This window comes from Schistocerca gregaria, chromosome 2, assembly GCF_023897955.1.
Source record: "Schistocerca gregaria isolate iqSchGreg1 chromosome 2, iqSchGreg1.2, whole genome shotgun sequence".
NCBI classification, from domain to species: domain Eukaryota; kingdom Metazoa; phylum Arthropoda; class Insecta; order Orthoptera; family Acrididae; genus Schistocerca; species Schistocerca gregaria.
Genome location: NC_064921.1, coordinates 26,434,304 through 26,461,076, shown reverse-complemented (window position 1 = coordinate 26,461,076; position 26,773 = coordinate 26,434,304). Strand labels below are relative to the sequence as shown.

The 26,773-nt window shown below is 44.0% G+C and overlaps 1 protein-coding gene across 1 annotated transcript in view; it reads left to right on the top strand.

Annotated features, from left to right (window-relative positions):
* Positions 1 to 26,773, top strand: part of LOC126335596 (gamma-interferon-inducible lysosomal thiol reductase-like) — a 107,643-nt gene that overhangs the window by 51,753 nt on the left and 29,117 nt on the right. Inside the window, exons 4-5 of the mRNA XM_049999046.1 lie at positions 5,808 to 5,954; positions 19,145 to 19,207. Of these exons, the coding sequence (XP_049855003.1) occupies positions 5,808 to 5,954; positions 19,145 to 19,207 (210 nt within the window). The remainder of the gene's footprint in view (positions 1 to 5,807; positions 5,955 to 19,144; positions 19,208 to 26,773) is intronic.

The following is a 26,773-nucleotide window of genomic DNA, read 5'->3' as shown; positions in this document are numbered from 1 at the left end:
AGAGTATTAGTAAGCGTAGTGTCTGACAATTAAAGGAGTCTGACATTTTGTTGAAAGTTATGCTTCTAATTTAAATGTTCGTAATTGTAATCCAGTCCGCAGCTCGTGATCGTGCGGTAGCGTTGTCGCTTCCCGCGCCCGCGTTCCCGGGCTCGATTCCCGGCGGAGCCAGGAATTTTCTCTAGGGGACTGATGACCATAGATGTTAAGTCCCATAGTACTCAGAGCCATTTGTATTGTAATTCCAGGATATTTAGATGAGTCGACAGCCTTAATCTTTCTGTTTCTTATCGTGTAACCGGAATTTAATGGATTCCTCTTAGTACGTATGTTCCCACGCAGTCCAGCATCGGCCCAATGTCACATCCAAATGTCCCTCAGATGTGACTAGTGCTTCATATGATCAGCCCGTGGCCAAATTGGGCCCCAAAACGAGATCCTTTCGAACTATGTCAGTTGCTGGTAATACTATCTTACATCTCTGTGTTCTTCAGTGTTCTTCACAGTGAGACACTCGTCCTTCGACGTTTTTTCCTCCATTCTTCAGGGATTGAGCAGAATGCTTGAGACCTTGCAGTTACTCTATTCAGCCAATTGCAGTACAAGGGTACAGTTTTATTCTTTTCGCCCTCTGTGGGGCTTACGAGTGTTGGTGGACTTTCTCTCAATTGGAAATACTGAACGATTTCAGGACAACTCTGACATTACTCTTATGGTCAAGGGAAATCCCTGAAAACTCTGTCGGGAGTTGCTCGTTTTTACCACCTATTACGTCGTCTTCCTACGTTGGCGTTTTTCGTCTTCTGATCCCAATGGGTTTGCTCCCACGGCCTTTGTAACGCAATGTTGACGATCATTTTTGGGCAGAGCTTGAGCTTATACACCCGGATGGTCTACGTCTACTATCACAGTGCCACGTTGTGCTGATATCCGTTTCTGAAGATGTTGTCATTCCTGTATGCACTGGTGTGCACTCGTGGCTAACTCTGTGACCGCTTATGATGGACCTCTCACGGCTGGTGGCAGGCAGCTTTCATCTCGATATGGAGAGACATCCTGAACCTGGTCTCTGCCGCTTCCAAGGCGGCATCAACCATGATGTGCAAGTCGTCTGCTGCTATGCAGGATTGTTTCCGATTTGTGTCTTGCCACTACAGCGTCTTGTTCTTCAGGACGGGCCAGCACTTCCTGCCTCTGCTCTGCGACACACAGACAGTCTCCCTCCTCGCGGGGCAGGGTTGCCAGCTATATGGGAGGTGAGGACGTTGCCGTCTAGCCTGTGGTCTGCTCCGGCAGCGAGGCTGTGGTGTTACCATTGATGTCTTCCCTCGGCTTTCCTGGTTGCTGCCAAGCTCGTCCGGTTTGTCGTCTTCTTTTGCTTTGTTCCTGTAGCATTCCAGCGACATCTTAATGCTGAGTAGCCGCGCCAGTTTGCGAAGTGTGGCCCCCGAGAGGAAGCACACATAGACACTTCTGTTCTCACCCCTGCCACAGGTGCGAATGTTCGTCAGAGCATTTCACACAGTTAATAACTTTTTAATACTGCTTCGCCACAAGGTCTTCACATTGGCACCAGAAGCACTGAGGCTTACAGTCGAGTCTGGGCGGTAGCCACTGTGATGGTAAAGAGCTTCTGAAGGTTGAAAATGCCACGATATGCAAACTCACCTGCCATTTGGATGGCAAAGATGAACAGGTCATCACCTACGTCGTACTCCCTGTCACTATCAAGACTATTCCCAGCTCCACCCACAGTCTTTGTCTGATCCTCTTTCATAAAAATGGTGAAGAGTGGTGTCAGCGTGCCGCCCGCCGATGTCCTGCAAGTCCAGCCAGCTGAGCAGACTCCTGGTACGCCGGCGCCACTGCTGTGGTCATCAAGGCCGCCCGCCGATGTCCTGCAAGTCCAGCCGGCTGAGCAGACTCCTGGTACGCCGACGCCACTGCTGTGGTCATCAAGGCCGCCCGCCGATGTCCTGCAAGTCCAGCCGGCTGAGCAGACTCCTGGTACGCCGGCGCCACTGCTGTGGTCATCAAGGCCGCCCGCCGATGTCCTGCAAGTCCAGCCGGCTGAGCAGACTCCTGGTACGCCGGCGCCACTGCTGTGGTCATCAAGGCCGCCCGCCGATGTCCTGCAAGTCCAGCCGGCTGAGCAGACTCCTGGTACGCCGGCGCCACTGCTGTGGTCATCAAGGCCGCCCGCCGATGTCCTGCAAGTCCAGCCGGCTGAGCAGACTCCTGGTACGCCGGCGCCACTGCTGTGGTCATCAAGGCCGCCCGCCGATGTCCTGCAAGTCCAGCTGGCTGAGCAGACTCCTGGTACGCCGGCGCCACTGCTGTGGTCATCAAGGCCGCCCGCCGATGTCCTGCAAGTCCAGCCGGCTGAGCAGACTCCTGGTACGCCGGCGCCACTGCTGTGGTCATCAAGGCCGCCCGCCGATGTCCTGCAAGTCCAGCCGGCTGAGCAGACTCCTGGTACGCCGGCGCCACTGCTGTGGTCATCAAGGCCGCCCGCCGATGTCCTGCAAGTCCAGCCGGCTGAGCAGACTCCTGGTACGCCGGCGCCACTGCTGTGGTCATCAAGGCCGCCCGCCGATGTCCTGCAAGTCCAGCCGGCTGAGCAGACTCCTGGTACGCCGACGCCACTGCTGTGGTCATCAAGGCCGCCCGCCGATGTCCTGCAAGTCCAGCCGGCTGAGCAGACTCCTGGTACGCCGACGCCACTGCTGTGGTCATCAAGGCCGCCCGCCGATTGAAGTCGGCCGCCGCTCTCCCGGTCGCCGCCAGACTATGCGTTGCGACTTGCGTCGCGCTGCTGCCCGTGATTCCAGAGGCTGCTGCAAATCCCTAGTCCTCGCCACTCTCCGCCCCGTTGTCCTGCTCTGTCCGAATATGGGACGAAGGTGGACGTACTTCTGAAGGGCCGCCGGTGCTCCCAGGACAGGACCGCAATCGAGCCCGCGCCCTCCTGGACGCTGTGCCGCAACTTGCCGCTAGTGGTGCTTGCCGGATGGCAACACCCGCCACCATCTATGGTGCTGTCGCAGTGCTGTTGCTCCTGTCGCAGCGTACGCCTCGCCCGGACCCCGATACGCCAGGTGGGAAGCGAACGTAGCCCATAGACTGGAGTGGAACCGAGCCCCTCCTGGACCCGCTGCAGACCGCTGTCACTGCTCTCTTTCAAGTAGACTGTGCGATCTCCAAGTTCCAGGCTGCCGTTCTGTCCCGCCACGGTGTTGTGTCCCCTGAGATGGAATACAGTCCGAACAAGTACATAGAAACAAATTACAAGTTTATGATGATTACTTATAACATTGCTGCCAGACTGGCTCCTATAAGCGTAGACCAGCGCAGGTCCATCCCGACGCTCGACTCACCTGGCACCCCCTGTCGAGCTAAAATTGCACGCCTATTTATATTGGTTTCTCTTCCGCTTCTGATGTAGTGTCATAACTTAAAGCACCACTGCAGCTTCCTGCCTCGTTGTTGCTCCACTCAAAACAAATCGTGCATGCAATACCCCCGTCGCAGCTCCGCCCCCGCGAGTGCCATGTTTACCTTGCTTGGCCTGCTGGTTGTCGTCTGTTACCACACTCTGCCAGCGGCCCCAAATTTTATCGCCCAACAGTGCTTTCATTGAATTTTAATAAAATTTCCCTTTCCCTCGATTCGGACTGACACTAGCGCGGCAAAGCCACGTGACCGTCCAGAGCTAGTGGACTTCTTGCGATAGTACTTTTATCGTGACCACCGCTGCCAACAGTCGTATACAGTGGTTACATTCCTGCCACAGTTTCGCAGAAGGAACATCCCGCTTCTCGCAGACCTGGTTACACGCCCTCATTCAAACTCAACGAGGTGTTGATACCGGCGTCTTTGTCGCCTTAAAGGCATTCTTGGCTGACATCAGCTCACCACGCCCAATCTCAAAGGTAACTAATGCTCACAACCGCTACAGCGTGCAATTATAGCAAACATGATTTTCATCCTCGTACTACCGCTACCAGCGCCATTCTTACGCCACCGGTGCGAAGTCTGAATAGAATTCATCTTTTAGATGTAGCAACACGCCTAGCAACTTTCGTTTACGATATTTGTTAAAAAAATGCCAAAACTTCGTCCATAATTTTTTTCTGCCGTCACCTTTTATTTTTTGTATGGTCTCCTTCGAAATAGTTTCCTTCACTATTGATACACCGCTCCCAATGCCACTTCCAGTTCCAGAAGCAGTCTTGATAAGCCTCTTGATGGATCCTGCGAAGCACGGTCTTCTAATTTTCTTTTATCTCGTCTTTCGTTGCAAATTTCGTACTTTCAGTGGGGTGTTTAACGTTGGAAATAAAATAAAATTTCCGCCGGGGTCTGGTCTGAAGAGTGCGGAGGATGAGGCAGTACAGTGATTGGCTTTTTGCGTATTAGGCCTCCACTCACGAACCAACAGGGATGAATGTGCCGGTGCGTTGTCGGGATGTCATAGCCATGAAATTTCGCCGCACATTTCAGGCCGTTTCCTTCTCATATTTTCTCGCAGGCGTCACAACACGCCCCTCCAGTACCACAGATTAACAGTTTGTCCCTGTGGCAAGAATTCTTGGCCAACTAATTCTTCGAAGTCAAAGAAACCTCTCAGCAAGGCTTTGACATTTGACCTGACCTGAACAGCTTTTTGGTCTCGACCGGTTGTGAAGATTGAACATTGGTCTCAAGATCATAAACGTAGACCCACGTCTCATCACTAGTTACGATTCCCTTAAGGGATATCTCGCTCTCATTTGCGCCATCCAAATATGCAAGGCGAGGCGAACGGTTTTCTGTCTTGACCCACGAGCAATGGGACGAATTTGACAACACGATGCATTCCAAGGTGCTGTGACAGGATTTCATGACATGATCCAAGTGAAATGTTACGTTCTTCTGCAATCTCTCGGACAGTCATTCTTTGATTCACTGAAGTTCGTGACATAAGCATGGTCGATAGACGTTGAAGTGAGTTCTGAAGGATGGTCATCTTTAACTTCCGTCCGGCCATTTTAAGCCATGTGAACCATTTGTAATAACGAGGAATGCTTAAGCACTCATCATCGTAGACTTGGTGTGTGTGTGTGTGTGTGTGTGTGTGTGTGTGTGTGTGTGTGTGTGTAGACGTTTCCTTGAGTTTCTCACAATTTAATGCAGGCATGTTGCTCCTCTAACTCTGCCACTTCGAAATTGGAAAACTGAGACAAAACTTTCTACTCAATACAGCACGGAATAATAACTAACACAGGCATGTGCAGGGATGCCAATCTGATTTCGCTCCACCACACCGTTGGCGCGAAATTACGAATACTCCGAAATTTGTTTAACAGACCTCGTATGTCGTATAAATCCTTGCTGTTACGATTTTTTTCTGTCAGTGTATTAATTTTGTGCATGTTGAATCTAAGACCTCCTAACCGTGTTTGTAATTAGTAGTCGGTGTTCAGGTATTTTCTCCGACGCAGATTCTAACTGGTGTGTGAGTTTTTCTGTCACTGGAAGGACAACATTATTCTGCTCCAGAATGCAATTGGTATTTCTGTATACCGTTGGCCTTGCCAAACACCAATTAATGTGCGAGTGGGCAGTACCACAGCTAATAGCAAAACAGAAATGGCATTTACAGTCTTGGGTGGAAAGGAATCATGCAGTCATTCGAGTATTCTCTCTCTCTCTCTCTCTCTCTTTCTGTCTGTCTGTGTGTGTGTGTGTGTGTGTTTGTATTTTTGATATATGGTATATGGTGCCCACTTGACTCACAACACCACTGCACCCTCTTTTCTTTTCAGTGCGCACGCAGTATGTACATTGTATGGGAGCCGATTATGGACTGTGCGGAAGGACCACTTGGGAATGAATTGCTATACGCTAACGGCGTGAGGACGAGGTCTGTGAGGCCCGAGCTGAAGGGGGTGCCAACTATGACGCTCAACGGGGTGAGTAGACAACACTCTGTAACTCTGTACTTAACACCCCGTAGCCTCGTACATTACACCACGTTGCCCAGTACACAACACCGTGTAGCCTCGTACTTTGCACCAAGTCGCCCTCTATATCACTCACTGTAGCCCTGTACTTAACACCTGTAGCTCTGTACGTAACACCCTGTACACAATACCCTGTACATAAAAGCCTTACACCCTGTGCACAGCAGCACCTACACGCTGCACATCACGCCCCACACACCTTTTACACACTACTTTGTAACCCTGCTGCACTCTGGGGAACCCTAAAGTCTGGACAGGTGTAGAGTGTAGGGGTTTTAAGAATCGCCTCGAAATAATGAGGCTGCGACTATGAAACTAGTCGATGCTTGGTCCTTCTCTACATATTCACCCTTCAATGCGACAATAGGTTTTCATACACTTACGATGTGTCAGAGACCTTAGTTCCATAAGTCAGTATTTTGAGTGTTCATGAAAGGTTGCACCTTGAAAATGAAGTTGTCATCAGTACAGAAATGCCTTTGACACAATGATTTCTTCATCTGAGAAAAGAAGACGAAGTCACTGCATGCCATGCCAGGACATTACAGGGTAGAGTGGGCAGTAGAGGAGTTAAAATTTCATACCCAAAGAAGCAGTATGCGAGCCTGTGTTCTATACACAATGAGTTGGGGCGTTTTTGAACAAAGACATTAGTAGTAGGGAGATGCGGTAATCACTCGACTTTCCCTATCAAATTGATATGCAAATTGATTAAATTGATCGATTAACCACCCCCGCCCAACCCCCACCCCCATGACCAGGCGAACCCCTGCCCCCCGGATGACGTCAAGTGTTATTGTCAGTCCCTCCCCCTCCACCACCCCTCCCCCACCCCACCCCCAACTTCCCTATTCCCAGAAATTTTGAATTTTGGAAGGAATTTTGAATTTTCGTGCGAATTTCTTTGTCCCAGGTCTGTGCTGTCCCACCCCACATTCCTCCAAGGAAATAGCGAGATATTAAAATTGACGATATCCTTTTCAGGACTCGAAGCCTGGTCCTCCTGGATGGAAGGCCCAAGTGCACCCCCCCCCCCCCCTCTCCCAAAACATGGAAATGTCCAGATGCGGGAAAGGAAGTTTACGTTAGTCTACTGTATTTATTTTGGTCTGGATACTGACGCAAAAATCGACCATAATTACGTATTTCATCATAAAGATCGGGCCTAATTACACAACCACATGCTTAGCGTTACACAAAGACACCATAAAATCGCAATACAACACAAAAACTGTCGATGTCATGGGACTGGTGTTATCTTGCTGGGAAAAAAATTCGCAATACCACTCGAAACTAGTGACAGACCCACTGAAAAATACCCTAAATCTACCAGCTGGTACGAAAAAGCAGGGGCGTAAGGTACTATCTTATTCTTTTTGATGGGAAATATGTTCAACTGACGAAATGCTGGTGTTGGACAGAGAGTAGTTTAAAAAGTGTATTACTATAAGCATACAGTATCTATCATTATTTGACGTCAGAGTTCGCTGCAGACACCTACTCGAAAGGCACCCTACAGCCCAGCCAATCAAAGGCATTACACGCTATCACAACCAATAGAAAAGTGCGTCACAGTTATAATTACGCTTTGAAATTGTGAAAAAAACCAGCACTCGCAATAAACGGATCATAATATGACACATGTAACTTACTGGTTACTACAGAACGTCCTCATTACCTCGAAAGAGTCATTGGAGTAAAGAAAAAGCAAGAATATAAACTCCAAACAAAAATAGGTATAATAAGCCATTTCTTGCAGCTTGTTGAACAAATTACACGACCTAAAAGTGTACCTCGCATTCAGTGACTGTAAATAAACTGTCAGTCACGTGCGTATTATAAACATTTCAGACTATCTTTCACGCCATTGGCTCATATGTCTGAAGAAGAAACACATTCATTTTACGTTCGACAACAACAATCTATAATTCAAGAGCACATAGTTTTTTGTACACTGTGGCAGGTCCCCTTTTACCAGCGCGATCCTACATCATACCGGCGTTTACGAAACAAATAGTGAGAGTCTGTTTCGCCCTGTGTAGGTTGGAGATTAAAATTTTGTTAAAAGATATCGCCACAACAGAAAAAAAAGAAACGCCTGTCCAGAATCATTCCGTGGTGCCCTAGCCACCAGCTAGCACGTCATTGATATCAATTTGATAGGTTCAGTAATTAAATTGATCATGAGAGTCAGTTTGCATGGCGAGTAGTTTTTTTCCAGTAGTAGGATTACACTCACCAGGTGGGTCAAATGGGAATCCGTGGAGGGAAGATGATATTCTTTTTGAGGAACACTGTTGAGCACCGATATTTGAAGCTCACCGCAGAGGGATGCTACAGCCCACACCATACATTTCGCGTAATATCTGCGCTATTAAAGACATGATCGTAACGACTATGTTACCGCTACCCTGCACAAAATGCGGTCTTGAGTCTACATGCACACACACGAGTAGCTGATGGTTTACACTTTCGGGTAGAAGTGCTGTCTGCGGTTTGGAATCAAGTCTATCTATTCTACCACGTACTTGGGTTGGATCCTGTAGAGAGGTCTTTTAATGATTACAGTCACTGGTGAATCATATTCGTACGACTTCCATATCTCGAAACGAGTCACCCTTTTTGAACCTATCTGCTAAGGATCCCATACAGCAAAAACTACAGCGCTAGTTTTTAGACAGTCCCTCTGCATCTTATCAAAGACGCTTCCACAGACTGGTGTATAGTTTCATCACCTGTTCTTTAGGATGACCATATCCAACAGACTATCAATCAAATGAGAAGGTTCCTGTATTGTTCCTCCATAAGCAGTTTAATACATTGTTTTTTCGGTTGTAACACACGCAATAAGCGTACACCACCGTAATTTTTTTCTGTCATGACTTAGAGATACGTGTCAGCTGCTGCTAAACCAACGTTTCCATTCTTTGGCTCTCACAGAAAGCTGAACATCACATAGCATGAACTGTAGAGCTACCACAACACAGGCTTGTAGAAAGAAAACACAGAGACTTTGTTTCTCATTAACAAAAATGTGGAAGACATCGCAACATATGGAAACTGGAAGAGTTTGCGGTACTGTAGAGCTCTTCCAACAGCTGTTCGTAGGTGATCACCTGTACAGTTAATCCTATCTTCCCCATCGACAGGGTAGTTGTCTCGGTGTTTCCTTTCGAAAAGCATTGTTCCTTCACTTTGCAGTGATATATATGATTACTGTTCCGGTGTTGACCATCGTCGGAAGGTGCTGTTCGCAAAATGCGTGGGGTGGTACAAATAAAAAGAGATACTGTCACTTTATTGATGAAAAAAATGTGGAGGGCATCGCAGCATATGGAAATAGGACCAGTCTGTAGCATTGAGGAACGTTGCCATACATTTGTATGTAGGTGATGACCTCTACATTCAAACCGTGCTCCACAGCGAGAAGTAGTAGATATCCAGTGTTCCACCGAGGCTCCCTCCACATCAGCTGACTGGTGTCAGTCATGCGGTAATCATCACTGTATCCAGTCAACAGTCGGGATGGGAAAGACACTGTTGATATGGATTGATGTATTGTAATACACACTGCAGTTGATAGTGAGATCAATTTTACCCAGAAATCACCCAAACGTTCTATCATCGTTATTCTGTACCATCTAACAGATGGCTCCCACCAGGTTCCACAGTAAACCCGAGTTGGCGTTCGAGTGTGGAACCGGCGGGAGTTATATTCAGAGTAATGTTGGGATGCAGATCCACAACACGTCACATCTGGGATAGGGCTCGAAGTTGGACCAATCACATGGTACGTCTGGAGATGCGTTCTGTGTTTGAAGTTGGATCCACTAGTGGGAAGAGCACGTCATGGCAGCCTCCCGTGACACATGCACAGACACAGACATACCGAAAACAGAGCAAACATCTGCAACTGTACAATACACAGCTGGAGGTGACTGGATGCATTCAAGTACAGTGCTACACTGTGCCATCAGACAGAAAAATAGTGCATTTGCGCTAGGTGTTGGCAGCTGTACTACATTTACAAGCAAGTTTACAACAAGTAACACGAAGTGATATCGTGATTTCTTGAATAAAAGTGACTTAAAATCGATGGAAAATACGAGGAAATGCGAGGGGGGGGGGGGGGGGGGGGAGGGGGAGTACTTTCGTGTCTTCTGATTGTTGCAGAACAATTCTTGTACATGGGAACGAGTATACAATAGCAAGAGAAATACGAGAAAACAGTGAGATGGAAGCACCGGGAACAGTGGAAACAGTCTTTTATTTTTCGTCGAGGCAACATTCTACTGTATGTTTATTGAAGTAATGGTGACACACGCGAGTTGAGTGCTGGTATTGGTGGTTTCCTGGAATAAAGAGAACCATATGCCTTTAAACGTACTTGAATATGCGTCAAAGGATGACAGAGAATGGATCCAGTGATCGGTTGAGGTGGAGCTGTAACGAGGTAGGATTTAATGTTGGACTGATGATGCATTCTAGAGAGCGAGGGACATGTTGCTGCGTTGTTCGGTCGGGATCCATCAATTGTGTGACATAACCTGCATTCCAATCGCATAGAATTGCGTGTTCTGTGTGTGACTTAGAGCACTGCCTACTTGCGATCTTTAACAGCAAATCTCTCAGCCAATAGGGGACTTCCATCAAGTTTCGGCACATTCCTCTAGACGAACCAAGATTTATGCGACGTACTCTTCCCCTGCCGCATCTTGGGCATAAAATGGAGGCTTCAGTTTCATAACTACGGTGGTCCTAAGTTAGCGACAGGTGTTTGTGAAGTGCTAAAATCCTCGTGTATACATCTCCTTGACCGATGTCCTGTTTACGGAATTAGTGGCGGCATGTCGTGTAATTTTACATGTCTCTTTCTTTATAAGAGGCATTCTCCGTTACTAACGATCATTTTACGTGGTACTCAAGCAAGCGTAGCATAATTTCTGAACCGTGATCGGATGTGAATAGTGGGGGCTATACACCTCTGGAAAGCTATATTGTACATGTATCACACACAAAGAATCGATGTTGTAAGGAAGTAGTTTTTGATTTTACATTTTATCACCATAGTCTATCGTAGAGAAACCTGCAAGGAGAATTTATGTCATGTGCTGGAAGTAATTTCTTACATTGGGGTAGTAACAGCATTGGATTATATAGAACTAATAGGTCGGAAACCACAACGATCTAACATTATTGGGTGTTTTAAGTGCAGAACTTTGTAGCCTTAGGAGTGCATGTGTTGATTTCCCATCTTCCCAATAAATTCTTGGTAATGACGCCAGACACGAGAACAATACTGTAGTAAACATAGTGCAGTTGATTTATACAAAATTCATCAAACTCCATCCATCTTGAGCTCCATCACCCATAAAAACCAACAATTTGTTGTTATTAATCGTCTGTTATATCATCACAATAGATTCATCTCTACTATACACCGATAATGGGTGCTAACCTCCTCGACAACCGCGCATCTGGAGGAATCTTGTGCTCTTGGATTTGTGCAGGACAGTAGTTACAGCCTCGGCTCGCACTGTTCCTACACGGAACGTGGAATGTAGCGCTCTACTTCTGGTCATCTGCAGATTACATCTGTGCTAGTAACACAGGGAGCGTTGGTCCTAAGAATGCAGGAATGCTCTGTGACTCCCATCCACATAGAGAACGTAAGTTACACATTATGCTCGAAGTGCTAGAGATATGTAGGTCACTGTCTGGTATACTTTGGTGTATGTGTTCGAGAATTAGCAATGAATGAAAGTACTGCAAAGTTATCTACTTACATTCACGATGGCACTCGCAAAGTAGTGGAGGGGCTGTTTAGCGATGGTGCAGAAGTTGGTAAGCATGCTGCCCGTCATTGGTCGGTGTTGAAATTACGATAAAATTGCTAAAATTGAACGCACTAATTATGATACTTATTAATACAGTACATCGACGGTTTCTTTTCCATCCCAACAGTCCACGGGTATGCAGTTGATTACCACGTAATGACTGACTGACATCGCTTGTTTGAGATGGGGGAAAAAGTCTTGGTCGACGAGGCAACATTTTCTGGGGAAGGCTAACACCGAAACAGTGATAGCGTGGATGGCAGCAATACAAGGAATCAATTAAGCAGGTCACAGCGCCATCAGCTATACCGTCACGGTGAATGAAAAGTTTAAATGTAGAGGTGGTCAGTCACCTTTGGACAGCTGTTTGGAAACGCTCCACAATGCCTCAAATCTCTTCAAGTTTCCTTATGATGTGACTGTCTCTTATTTCAATGACGCAGTGTGTGGGTGTGTTGTGGGGTCAGCAGCACCAACATGATTTACACCATGTGATATTTAGTTTTCTGGGGGATCCAATGGCCCAAAACGTGTTAATTTCAGTTTAGAATGTGACACAGACTTCAAAGTCGTGGCGGAAAAAAACAAAATGTATGGCAGTGTGCAAAGCGTGTTACAGCAGAAAAAGTAGTGTATCAGACAACGAAACAAGGAGCCTCCCCTGCGACTGATAATCTGTGAGAGATGGTTCTCGTACAGTACTGGCGTTGAAACTTTACACCGGTCTCTGTAAGCGACGTAGATCACAGGCCGCCTGCTCCAATGGACAAATACCTGTGAATTTAATAGGATCACCGCATGTCCTCGATACCAGCACATACATGGTATTCGTTTTCGGTATACTGGAAGAGAGAGATGCAGTAAAAATCTATCAGATGAAGTTAGAGAAGCATTTTTTTTCTGTTGGATGGTACAGTACAACACGTATCTAAGTCATGGTACAAAAAACAAACTGTACAGCGGTGTACACTGAATGAGTGTGTTACAACCGAAAAAAAAAGTATTAAACTGCTTATGAAGCAACAACAGAGGAACCTTCTCGTGTGATTGATGGTTAGATATGGCCATCCTACAGTACAGGTGATGGAACTTTACATCAGTCTGTTCAAATGGCTCATATGTCTCAAAGCACTATGGGACTTAGCATCTGAGGTCATCAGTCCCCTAGACATAGAACTACATAAACCTGACCTAAGGACATCACACACATCCATGCCCGAGGGAGGATTCGAACCTGCGACCGTAGTGGTCGTGCGGTTTCAGACTGAAGCGCCCATAACCACTCGGCCACAACGGCCGGCCACACCAGTCTGTGAAAGCGACTTTGATCACTACCAAGATGCAGAGGGCCTGTCTAAAAAATAGCGCTGGAATTTTCGCTGTATGGGATCTTTAGCAGATAGGTTTGAAAAAGGTGACTCGTTTCGAGATATGAGTGTGGTACGAATATGATTCACAAGCGACTGTAATCATTAAAAGACGTCTCTACAGCATCCAACCGAAGTACATAGTAGAATGGATAGGCTTGATTCAAAATAGCAGACAGCATTCCTACCCGAAATCGTAAACTATCAGCTACTTGTGTGTGTGTGCATGTAGACTCAAGACCGCTTTTTGTGCAGGGTGACGGTAACGTAGTCGCTTCGACATGTTTTTATAGCGCAGATATTACGCAAAACGTATGGTGTGGGCTGTAGAATCCCTCTGTGGTGAGCTTCAAATATCGGTTCTCAATAGAGTTCCTCGAAAAGAATATCGTCTTCCCTCCGGAGATTCCCATTTGACCTAAGTAGTGAATGTAATCCGACAACTAAAAAAAAAAAAAGTTACTCGCCACGAAAACTGCTCTCATGATCAATTTCATTACTTAGCCTATGAAACTGATACCCATGACGTGCCGCTGGTGGGTGGAGGAGGCGCCTATGGCACCACGGAAAGATTCTTGGCAAGTGTTTCTTTTCCTTTCTTTTCAGCGATATCTCGTGACGAAATTTGAATTTCCCATCAGCACAGTACGAGACTGGCTCTCAAGATTTGTTTCGTAAACTCTAGTATGATATTGGTAAAATGATGATATTGGTGAAAGGGGGGCCTGCCACAGTGTACAAAACAACTCCGTTCTCTTGAATTACAGCTTGTTGTTGTCGAAAGTAAAGTGAATGTTTTTTCCCCAACATGTATGCCAATGGCGTGAAAGATTGTCTGTAATGTTGTGTAACACACATTTGGATGACGGTTTATTTACAGACACTGAACTTGAGAAACGCTTTTAGGTTATGTAGTTTGTTGAACAATCTGAAAGAAATTACTTAATACAGATTTGTTTTCTTTACTCCAATGACTGTTTCGACATAACAAGGACGTTCTGTGGTGATCAGTAATTTTCACATTAAAATAGTCGAGGTTTTTTTCCTGGTTTTACACATTGTAGACACGTCTCTGGTGATCATTTATGATCGGTGGTGGTGCACTTCATTGGACGTTACAAAATAATGACATGCGGATTGTATCTTGCAGTCAAACGTAAAACCTACACTGTTTTTGCTTATAAATGTAAAGGAAAATGGACTTTGCCTGTTTTCGTGGCAAGAGAACATTTATTATCGTCGCAATTGTGTTTTCATTTCTTTAAATAGATTACAGGAAAGAGATGTTGACGTTAATTAAGTGTTTTCTATCACAGAAGGAGGGGCCTATTGGAGACGTTGAGGGCCTGCCTAGTGTGTGTCAGGTCGCCGCCGCAGGTGCGCCCCTAACCATTAGGGGCGGCTGTGTCGCTGTACATGAACAAGTTACACTTGGGACAGCCGTCCTTTTATCTCCTGTTGCTTACTTAACCATACCAGGTTTTGTATCAATGAAGGAACATCGCCTCAAGCTGGACAGCGGATAGCATATGCGGTGAGGCTATGTCCTCCTCGTCGGTGGATGGAGAGAGGGAGGAGGGGAGAGGATCCTGATTTTCGGCAGTTCGTGATTGTACATCGAGGTGGACGCACGTTCAACAACTGTCCCCTCTGCAGTCTTGTAGAATGACGATATTTCCCAGTACCCTCCTCTGACCTTCCAATGATCTGCCTCATGCGACAGTGTTTTGAAAGCCTCCCAATACTCAGTCAGGAGACTGAGAGTTTTCTCCTGGGTCAGTCTGCCTCTTAAAAATATAATCCGTTAGCAGCAGTCCAATAGAAAGGACAGTCTCATTGTGCACGGTGGCGGTTTGGTCTTGGATTTCTTCCGCATAGGTGAATGCACGTGTTTCCACAGTTTACTGTGCTTGGGTTTATAACAGTACACCTAACACGCGTGTAATGTGATCAGGCGTCCAAAAACAGTTGAAAGCTGTACATATTAGGAGAAATGGTTATGAAAGATGTATATAACATGAGAAATATTAGCTTATATGGTGTATTTGACAATTTATTTGGAAATTTTATCACTTTGAGAATCTTTGCATACTGAACACGTGAGTAATACATATTCTTTGGCTACCACAGTTTGTACTATAATTGAGTAGAGCTCGGGTGAGTGTAGAAGTCAAAGCGATGTGGCGCACAGAGATTTTTGTTTAAGAAGATATACTTGAGAATTGAGTGTAGAGAATGATTTGATAAAACTGTAAAGAGAGGTGGCTCATTGGGAAAGAGGTAAGTGCACTGAGTTTGTTTTGCTGCAAGTGCTAGTTTAGCAATTATTGTAGCTCGGGTGAGTGTAGAAGTCAAAGCGATGTGGCGCACAGAGATTTTTGTTTAAGAAGATATACTTGAGAATTGAGTGTAGAGAATGATTTGATAAAACTGTAAAGAGAGGTGGCTCATTGGGAAAGAGGTAAGTGCACTGAGTTTGTTTTGCTGCAAGTGCTAGTTTAGCAATTATTGTAGTTCAAAGGTTTCATCATGTACTGTATTCTAATTGCTCTCTCCCACCAAATTAACTTAAAGGTATTTTATTGGGAACCTAAAAGAGTAAGTGTGATTTAAAAAAAGAATCCGTTAAAAGTGTTCAGTATGATGCATGGCAATTCTGAGAAAATGTCGAGAATGAGTAATAGTTCATCATAGTTAGAGTTTTCCTGTGCTGTTAAAAGGTTTCAATCTAACTGCAAAGTACTCTCTTACTTATGTACGAGACTTTTTGTAGAAGCGTATGCTCAATGGTTATATTAAAAACGTGCTTGGTAGAAAGATACACTGTTACGCCTTGCAACACTGTGTGAACAGTGATTAGGATTTTTGAAAGAGGATGTAAAGGCCATTTGCTACAGCAGCTTAACCAACAAGATAAGAAGGCACGGTGGTTTTTTATAGCTCATCATTCAGTTCATAATTTTTGCAGTGCAGATAGGGCACAGCTCAGTTATCCATTGCCAAGGTAACAAACAATTATAGGGCGTAAACAAACCTTTTGTGGGAGTATTAGGAGCAGATTTCATTTAGAAAATTTCATATAAATTTAACACATGCGTTTTTCTAATGGGCCACAGTTTCCGTTAAGAAAACGTTAGCCACTGTGTCTGATTTTTTTTCATTAGGAAGTCATTATGAGTATTATTGATCATCATTCTTCAAGTCCATTTACACATAGAGAGATGTTTAGATTAATTGGTATCACACACATCAAAATTAATTTTCACGGTATAATTTCGTGTTTAAAAGTAGAGTCGGAAAAGCCGTTCAAGATCATGCTCTGTAATCGGAATTTAATGGTTTCCACATTGCTACCAAAAAGGTTTTGTCACACACGGTTTCCAGTTAATAAAAATAAAAGGATGTTATTTTCAAAGTGTCTTGGACTGTTTCGACACAGCTGCAACACTTCCACTGCTGCCACGCTCAGCAGGATTTATGAAAGGGTGTGAGAAGTCGAGGAATCCAGCGGGCGGCGACCTCTGTCACGTTAAAAACGTTGTGCAAAATGTTAAAAACTGGTTGCTGACCGACTTTTACTTTTCCCAGCATCGCCTTGATTGTGACTCAGGTGTCTTCCAGCACCATGGCCTCCACTTCTGTTATGATTCCAGTTTCTTCTCAGAGAGAGAGTCTGATGCTTCGTTTTCATCATTCAGATTTGTTTGACCACACTGGAAGCTTCTGAGGCTGTATACTTCCAAACATTCTTACGCTCTGTTGCAGCGCTGTTCTATTTCAACATAGAAAATGAATAATCATTTGATATTTAACTTCATCAAGGCATGACTAAGGAAAAGAGGAAGACCGAAACTAAGATGGGAAGACAAGGTAGCAGGAGAGAAAGAATGGCTCAGAGAAAAAGCACTGGATAGGCATTTATGGAAAAACAACAAAGCAACGCCGACCTCACACGATGTGGGAAAAGGCTGAGATGATGATGATGATGATGATTTAACGTAATCAATGATCAGCCCCATATTATCCTAACTCCTCTAGCATTCTACTATAGTACTGTGACATGGCCTTCGGACATGCTTTCATTGTATTTTACGGATGTCATATTAAAATTATATGACTAACTCTTGTACATACACTCTCTGAGAAAAAGCAGCCAGACACCCATATGCAATGGGGAATCGACCACCAGATGTCACAAGAGGCCAACCCACCAGTATAAAAGAAGGTGGAGAGTATTGTGTTGTTAGAAGAGAATCATTAACAACAGAATGGCTCAGTCAGGAGACTACAGCGACTTCAACATGGATTAATCATTGAATGCCACCTGAGTAGCTACTCCACCAGGCGAGTTTCAACTACTCTAAAACTGCCCAAATCGACTATTGGTGATGTCACTGTGAAGTGAAAATGCGAAGTAAGAACCACTGCTAAACCAAGATCAAGCAGATCTTACATAGAGATGGACAGGGGCTATCGAGGATGGCAGAGGATGGTTGTAAAAATGCATAAACCAGTGGAAGGATTCGCTTATGAACTCCAAAGCACTACCAGCAGACCAGGTTGAACAATGACTGCGGTACTACCCCATCAAATGAATTCGCAACTGCATCGGCTATAGAATGGAATGGCGACATTGAAAATTTGTGCCGGATCGGGACTCGACCTCACATTTCCCGCTTATCACGAGCAGTCGCCTTACCAGTTGGCATGCAGGATCCACTGCCAGACCCAAGCTTCCATATGTCGTGAACCATGCGTCTACTACCTGTAATTGGATGTTCTTTATGGATATCCCCATACAGGTCAGATGCTGCACTTGAAAGTCACTTGCCTTGTATTAGCAGATAAATACGATGTTGCAATACCTGTGTTATTCTAATTACGATGCGAAGTTCCTTTGGACATGCATAAATAATATCATATATAATACAATGGTCGAGCAGATCCTCATATGCCCACAAATTTCTATAGTCAGTGCTAAACGATGCTTGAGGTGGTGTAAAGAGTGTCAGCACCTGGACAAGGGATGACCGAAAACGTGTGATTTGAAGTGATGAATGGCATTATTCTCTGTGGCAGTCTGGTGTCTCGTGCCAGCAGCAGAGTCCAGGGGAGATGGTACTACTACACAGAAGTGTTTTTCGTGGTGATGGTGTGGTCCCCTTATTGCACTTAGGAAAACAGCACTTAGGAAAATACACTGAACAGCATTGTGTACTGCATATAGCAGAGGAACAGTATAGAGATGATTGTCTGTACTCAATGACATTTATTTTGTCCTAAAGCAGCGACTGTGAGGCATTGGTCTGTGGACAGTAACACTCCTGGAATGGACTGGCCTGTCCAGGCTCCAACCTGTACCTAATGGATCACGTTCGGGATGAGTTACAACGTTCACTTGACCCCAGCCTGGACTGTCCAACAGTTCTCTGCCTTCAGCCCTTGAGGAAGAATGGTCTATCATTTCTCCACACATTCAGATACCTCATTGAAAATATCCCCAGCACAGTTTAAGACAGCATAAAATCAACAGATGGGCACATCCCATACTGATGTTCACTGACAGGAGTCTGTGTACTTTCGATCTGATTGTTTAAATACTCCACAGTGCGTCCATCGTGAAGTTGTTTTGAAATGTCTTTCATAAGCGTCTAATGTGACACATATTTCTCTTTCGATTTCACAGTCGCTATGGACTACGGTAGTAGCAGATCTTCAGGCTGAGCTAGTAGTTTGGTGCTCACTAAAGTGGTCACACATGCTGACATAGTTCGCGTTTATACAACGTGATATCTGTTTAACTAACTACGTACATATGCCTCTTCATATAGCAATGTTATATGCTTTTGTTTTTCTCTGTAAAAATAAGATTTCTTATTTTTCTAGAAGTGATGGACGTCAATCTGAATAATAGCTTCAGCTTTGCTCGTTTCAGATTCGACAAAAGTCAACTCTGGTATGGAATGATCTGCTGGGAGAAGTCTGTAAGCTGTTTATGGTGAGTTCACTGTTCTCAACGCTAAAATATTACGCTGTAAGCGATACTCAGGTAACTTGACTTCGTCTCAACCTTTTGATTTTCATCTGGTATCAGACATTGCCTTACCAGTCCCAGATACACTGTGCACCCTTTTCCCAAGTAGTCTTATAAAGCAAGGAAAAAGAAGTCCTGAACCATGTTAAATGTAGTTAAGAGATGAAATTAGTTAGAGGTCAGTACATACAGTCACTGCAGTTCAATTTTCTTTTTTAAGCTATTACTGTAATATTCTGCCTCCTCCTTATCCTCTGAAGCGAATGTAATTCTCCTATTAAATGAAAAGCAATGCAGCAAATGGATTTCCACTTTTTTTGTAACGTACCCCTAAAATCAAAATGTGCGCCAGAGATAAGTTGAGGGGCACTAACGAGCAAAATTTTGCAGTCACAGTGAGCCGGATTCAGTGAGGACATCAAGTTTGTCTAAGTAACAACCAACAGCAATAGCTGCCGAGAGTGTACTACAAGCAACATTGACAACAACGACGTGTAGATAAGGATAAGGTTACAAACAAAATTAACGACATACATCCTCAAGGAAACCACTCTGACCTTCACTTAATGCTGGACTAAGTGTTTAAGGCAAATTTTTGATAAATTAATGAATGTATAAAGAACAAATGAGAACTGTATTACCAGCTGATTAAGAAAATATTCTCTCTACTAAGGCCAGAGTCGAAATTACATTATAAAATTGTGTCTGCTATTTTGCCATTCATCAAGTGTGGTTTCTTGCCCATTCGTTACATGACAGGATAAGATATCAGTGAGAAAGAGTACACTCACACCAATAACCATACAAGAATATCAATATACGATTATTGAGAAGTATATGGAAAGTACATACCATCTGCAGATATATGTCCTGATTATGATACAAATCTTGTTTTTGAAAATACTGGGATGTCCTACAGATGTAATCATCGACAAATTAAACTAGAGATACATTTGAAAATAGACTATGGTTGTAGACAATGGTGCATAGAACAAGATATCTAACACTGAAACAAACACAAAAACAAACATATAAAGCCGATTATGTGCTGACAGTTAGCAATGTTTTCTGATACATAAGAAATGTTAATTTCTTATCAGAAGTAATTCTAAATACTACTTTAGATAGAGAATGTTTCACATTACTTAAATAATTTGTCTGTGACAAACAAGGTGCCTGTACTAATGTGATAATGGCAACAAGGAATCTAATCATTACCTGCGCCATTGAATTGTTAACAATGAGCATGTGGATATTTGTTAATTCAAAACTTAAATACAAGCCCGTGCAGCAGTTATGAATTGTTCATAATACATATGAATATAATATATAGCGGAATACATGATAAAAACAAATAGAACGTAGATATCAAACATAACAGTCTGTCGAAAAAACACATAATGACACTGAGTGTGTATCTAACCTGAGGGTGGTACCACTTCATATTCTCACATTAGCACTGTCAGCTTCACTTTGACATGAGATTACAGTGGGAGTTTCGTTTAGGCACAATGTACAGTGGAAGAGCAGTGGACCAGTTCATAGCACTTTAATCTGGTTGTTAATTGCAGTGTGGTTGTGACACATCTGGTGTTCACACCAGCTGCAGTGGATAGCAGGTAGACCATCTTCTATTTCATCCAGGTATAACCTGGAGAGAGGTGTCAGTGATAGTATGCGAGACATCACATGCACAATAATGACAAGGCTTGCCTTTTCCACAGTATCAACTCGATGGCAACACGTGTGTGGAACCAGGAGCGAAACAGTCTGTGGTACTTCCCTAAGATCAATGTAGTGTTAGTGCTACTGGTCGTTCATATTGTGATGTTGATGGTATCCCTCGAGCTGAACAGTAACTCTTTGTGTAGTAATTTGGACAGTCAGTCTTCGCTACCTAAGGGCAGAGGTACCCTGATCGATACCGAATGTGATGGCAGATAACATATGTGTATTGTCACTAAAATAACAAAAATATGGTAACAGGTAGTGGTAATTTAGCACAGTACTGTGTCGTAGTACAGACTGATTAATGAATCAAATCATGCATTAGGAAAAAAAAGGGGGTTTACACTTCATTTAAAAAATGGTTCAGATGGTCCTGAGCACTATGGGACTTAACTTCTGAGGTCATCAGTCCTCTGGAACTTAGAACTACTTAAACCTAACTAACCTAAGGACATTACACACATCCATACTCGAGGCAGGATTCGAACATGCAACCGTAGCGGTTGTGTGGTTATAGCCTGAAGCGCCTAGAACTGCTCGGACACAACGGACAGCACACTTTAGTAATGTAGACTATTTATGTGATATATTCCTCAAGGTAAATGTTAATTTTCATTAATATTGCATCAGCATGACCAGCAATTAGGGTACTTGCAGTGCATGTGGTTCCCTTGTTTATACTAACAGCTGTGTCTTCCTGGGCTGTGGCATGACTATGTTGTGACAGCAAATCTAGCTGTGTTGCCTTCTGATTCTCGACCCTGAAAGTTGCTAATGATTCTCCAAACCCGCACTTTTGCATCGACAATGGAAATGATCTGTACTTCGCAACTGTGTGACCTTGGAGTTGGCTGCCTCCATCTGGGGTGGCTGCTTCTCGCTCGCTTCCCCTGGTGGATCCTGTTGTGGAATATGGCGCTGTAGCCCCCACTTCTTATGTGTAACCTTGCACAGTCCCTCAAGACCAGATTCAGTACAAACATTATACTATTACAATACTAAACACAAGCTACAATTGTATCCTCATAATATCGACGTTGCAAGTACGAAGTGACTCTGATAGTATGAAATGAATTAAAAAGTCTTCAAGCTGAGTCCCAAGTATAACGATAATCCAGAAAAACTCAGAATCTAAATAATTACCTGGTCTTTACAAAACTTCTGTTGAATCGTTATTACTAATAATGTTCTTTGTATTGTTCATGTTGTATTTACAATCTAATTGACAATTAGTGCCTCTTATGACAACAAAATTATTTTGTCTTTTGTACAGTACGAATATAAATCGTTGCAGCTGTTGGAGTTAGTACAAGATAGTGGGTTATGTTAGTTGATTAGTATTAGTCCATGCCTTGTACTCATGCCATGCATTCTGTGCAACAGTCTTATTAATTTGCAACCTCATAGAAACGAGTTAGCTCTGTAAAATGAGCAATTAAACTAAAAGGTAGAATTATTTATAATGATGGCATTTAAGGTCATGTTATACAAACTGAGGTGTTTGTGCTTGCTCGTACCATAATTTTGTATCCAGCTATCATTTTTGTTGAGTTGTCTTTCTACGATATCCACTTTAGCAGAGCTTTATGTGCTGAAAAGTTTACCTATCAAAAAAATCTCACAACATGGAAAATAATATTTTACTACATATTATACACATTAAGTCATTATACCTTCCAAAATCGCATATGAGGACGAGTGAACGAGTGAAACTCACCCTATATTATTCTGTAAACTAAATGAATTACATACCTTTATATAAGTGTAAGTATTGTAATTCTTACAGATACTTCATTCTTCTCGTTGTGTTCGGTAACCCAGTACGCTCATAAATCTGTGTCTGTCATCCCTCTGTTTCATGTTATTTACCATCTCTGGTACCATATGAGTCTGTTGTATGGTGTTAAACAACAAAATGGAAAACGTTAGTAACCAATACACTCCATGTCCAATAATATTCCATTGCTGAAGATGGGCCTGTTGCTGATTTATGTACGACTGAGTGTGCCACAGCAGAACTCGTATCCCCGTAATCGTGAATCGCCCTTGTCGTCCCTCCTAAGCCAACCAACCTGCTTACCTCTCCGAACCTGCGCCGTATGTGCTTCCATAAAAACAAAACTGTTCTTATTGAGCATTCATTCCGTTCATGCGTTCTCTGATATTGAACAACTATAATCTCAGAAACTTCCACCAAAATCAGTGTCCACTCGCTTGCAACTTTGGCGAGGACCTGAGTGCATTTATATCAAATAGTCGCCTCCAACGTGCTGATGACACGGACGAAATACTGAACACCTAACCTAACCCTGTCTACCAGATAAAGGAGAATCATAATAATCTTGTAAATACGACACGCTTATAAAAGATAACCATCCATTTCCTCACTTTAAAGTCACCTGGAATAAGGTGCAAATCCAGTTCCTAATGCACCTCAACATTGCTATGTGAAAACGCCTCTGTGATACTCATAAGGCCACTTACACCAGATGTTGGGGCTTCTCATCAAACATCCATACCTATCTCTCCGCACATAGCTGTTTCGTTCTAACAGCATTAGCACTCCAAGGTGTGACAGAAATATTTACAGAAGCATTTTTTGGGATTCACAGTGAGACATATTGATGTTGCTTTCATTTCTGTTCGAGCTCATATATTCACATTAGTGTGCGCGGGGCCAACTTGCTACAACCACTCACAGACAGCAGGTGGCAGTACTAGCAGTGCAATAAGGTGCAGCCGTTGTCGTAATGCGGAAACTGAGAGATGTATCCGGCGTCCAGAATGTCATGGTTGTTGACTTTCGGGACAGGGATGGAAGCATTTCTTAAACGGTTACGTTTCTACACTGTTAGCGTGCTACTGCCCCACTTAGCACTCATATACAACCGCTCGCTCACCGATAGATCTGTACCTACAGATTGGAAAATTGCGCAGGTCGCACCAGTGTTCAAGAAGGGTAGTAGGAGTAATCCATTTAACTAAAGACCTATATCATTGACGTCGGTTTGCAGTAGGGTTTTGGAACATATACTGTATTCAAACATTATGAATCACCTCGAAGGGAACGATCTATTAATACGTAATCAGCATGGCTTCAGAAAACATCGCTCTTGTGCAACGCAGCTAGCTCTTTATTCGCACGAAGTAATGGCCGCTATCGACAGGGGATCTCAAGTTGATTCCGTATTTCTATATTTCTGGAAAGCTTTTGACACCGTTCCTCATAAGCGACTTCTAATAAAGCTGTGGAGCTATGGGGTATCGTCTCAGTTGTGCGACTGGATTCGTGATTTCCTGTCAGGAAGGTCGCAGTTCGTAGTAATAGGCGGCAAATCATCGAGTAAAACTGAAGTGATATCAGGTGTTCCCCAGGGAAGCGTCCTGGGACCCCTACTGTTCCTGATCTATATAAATGACCTGGGTGACAATCTCAGCAGTTCTCTTAGACTGTTCGCAGATGATGCTGTAATTTACCGTCTAGTAAGGTCATCCGAAGACCAGTATCAGTTGCAAAGCGATTTAGAAAAGATTGCTGTATGGTGTGTCAGGTGGCAGTTGACGCTAAATAACGAAAAGTGTGAGATGATCCACATGAGTTCCAAAAGAAATCCGTTGGATTTCGATTACTCGATAAATAGTACAATTCTCAAGGCTGTCAATTCAACTAAGTACCTGGGTGTTAAAATTACGAACAACTTCAGTTGGAAGGACCACATAGATAATATTGTCGGGAAGGCAAGCCAAAGGTTGCGTTTCATTGGCAGGACACTTAGAAGATGCAACAAGTCCACTAAAGAGACAGCTTACACTACACTCGTTCGTCCTCTGTTAGAATATTGCTGCGCGGTGTGGGATCCTTACCAGGCGGGATTGACCGAGGACATGGAAAGGGTGCAAAAAAGGGCAGCTCGTTTTGTATTATCACGTTATAGGGGAGAGAGTGTGGCAGATATGATACACGAGTTGGGATGGAAGTCATTACAGCATAGACGTTTTTCGTCGCGGCGAGACCTTTTTACGAAATTTCAGTCACCAACTTTCTCTTCCGAATGCGAAAATATTTTGTTGAGCCCAACCTACATAGGTAGGAATGATCATCAAAATAAAACAAGAGAAATCAGAGCTCGAACAGAAAGGTTTAGGTGTTCGTTTTTCCCGCTTGCTGTTCGGGAGTGGAATAGTAGAGATATAGTATGATTGTGGTTCGATGAACCCTCTGCCAAGCACTTAAATGTGAATTGCAGACTAATCATGTAGATGTAGAAAACCTACTGTGCTTGACAAAATGGCTCTATCTAAAGCCAGCACTGAGGCAACTGGGGTACACTACAGGCAATAGTTGACGGGTGTGAATGATAATTGCAGAGATGTGTGCAGGGAAACAGACATGCAACTGTTGAGATTCCCTTGTGGAAAAAGGGGCTACCAACGGTATCTCCTCAACGACTGTACGTAGGAGACTGCTGTGTATGGGCCTCTGTAACAGGTGTCTGGTTCATGCATCCATGATTACCGCTGTTCATCAGCTACAAAGGCTGCACTTTTCACGCCATTGCCACATCTGAACATCCACTGAGAGGTGACAGATGACCTTTACAGACGAATCACGTTTTATAATCCATGGGGCAGGTGGCCGTTAGCATATATGGTGTGAAACTCTGAAAGAAAACACCTCGCATGCTTTATGGTCTGAGGATTATTTTCGTGGCATTCCCTGGATAATCTCGTCGTTCTGAAAGTCACAGTGGACCAACACAAGTATGCATCTATCCTCAGGCACCGTGTTCACCCATTACATGCAGCTTGTGTTTCCTCAGCATAATGGCGTCTTCCAGCAGGACAATGCAATGTGGCACACACCTCACAGTATACGTGCATAGTTCAACGAGCTCCAGGATGGGACTAACCTATTCCACTGGCTACTCGACTCCCTGCATTTAAATGCTCTCGAGAATATCTAGGACCTCTTTGATGGATCTGTTCGCACTACAGACCCTCAACCAAGAAAATCTAGTGCAGGTGGCCACTGAATTGGGGTCAGCTTGGTCCACATCCCTGTCAGTACTTTCCAGAACCTCACTGACGCTCTTCCTGCATGCCTTACAGTTGTCTGGGCTCCAAAAGATGGTTATTGAGGTGGTCATATTAAACTGACTGCACAGTGTAGTAAAACAGTACCCTGTTCCAAATTTTGCGTTGCGTTAGATGCTTAATCTGCTTTTATATCTTTTGTTTTGGCTTATTCTGAGGAAGCTTTGATGTGACATGTGGAGCGCACAACTGATCTCTTTCATGGTATGTAAGTTGAAGGTAGAGAGGGTGACAGGAAAGGAAAGGGAAGGAACTAATGATATAAACTGCATCGGGACATTATGCATAATCAGAGGCGACAAGTGAGAATGTGTGCCGGACTGGGACTCGAACCCAGAATCTTCTGTTTGCTATGCAGTTGGTTTAAACCTTGTGCCAGCCGGACGCAGTGTTCATTGTAAACACGGGAGCTATCATGGCACGCTGCCCAGCTGACTCACTTTCGCACTTAGCGCCGCCTACCCACATTCTCCGTCGATGTCCTCCATGCTCGCTAATTTTAGATCACCGCTAGAAGTGGAACATAAATAAGCATCCGCGCTCAACGTTGTGGATCACTGCTCATCGAGGTAAATCTATTATATGACTGCGTGATGTCTGTTCTTTTGCAAATGGCTGAAAGGACAGACACCACACATTCATATACATGATCTCTTTCACTTGATGGTCTCTAATTCAAATGCGTTCACATGCGCTATCTTCTTAGTC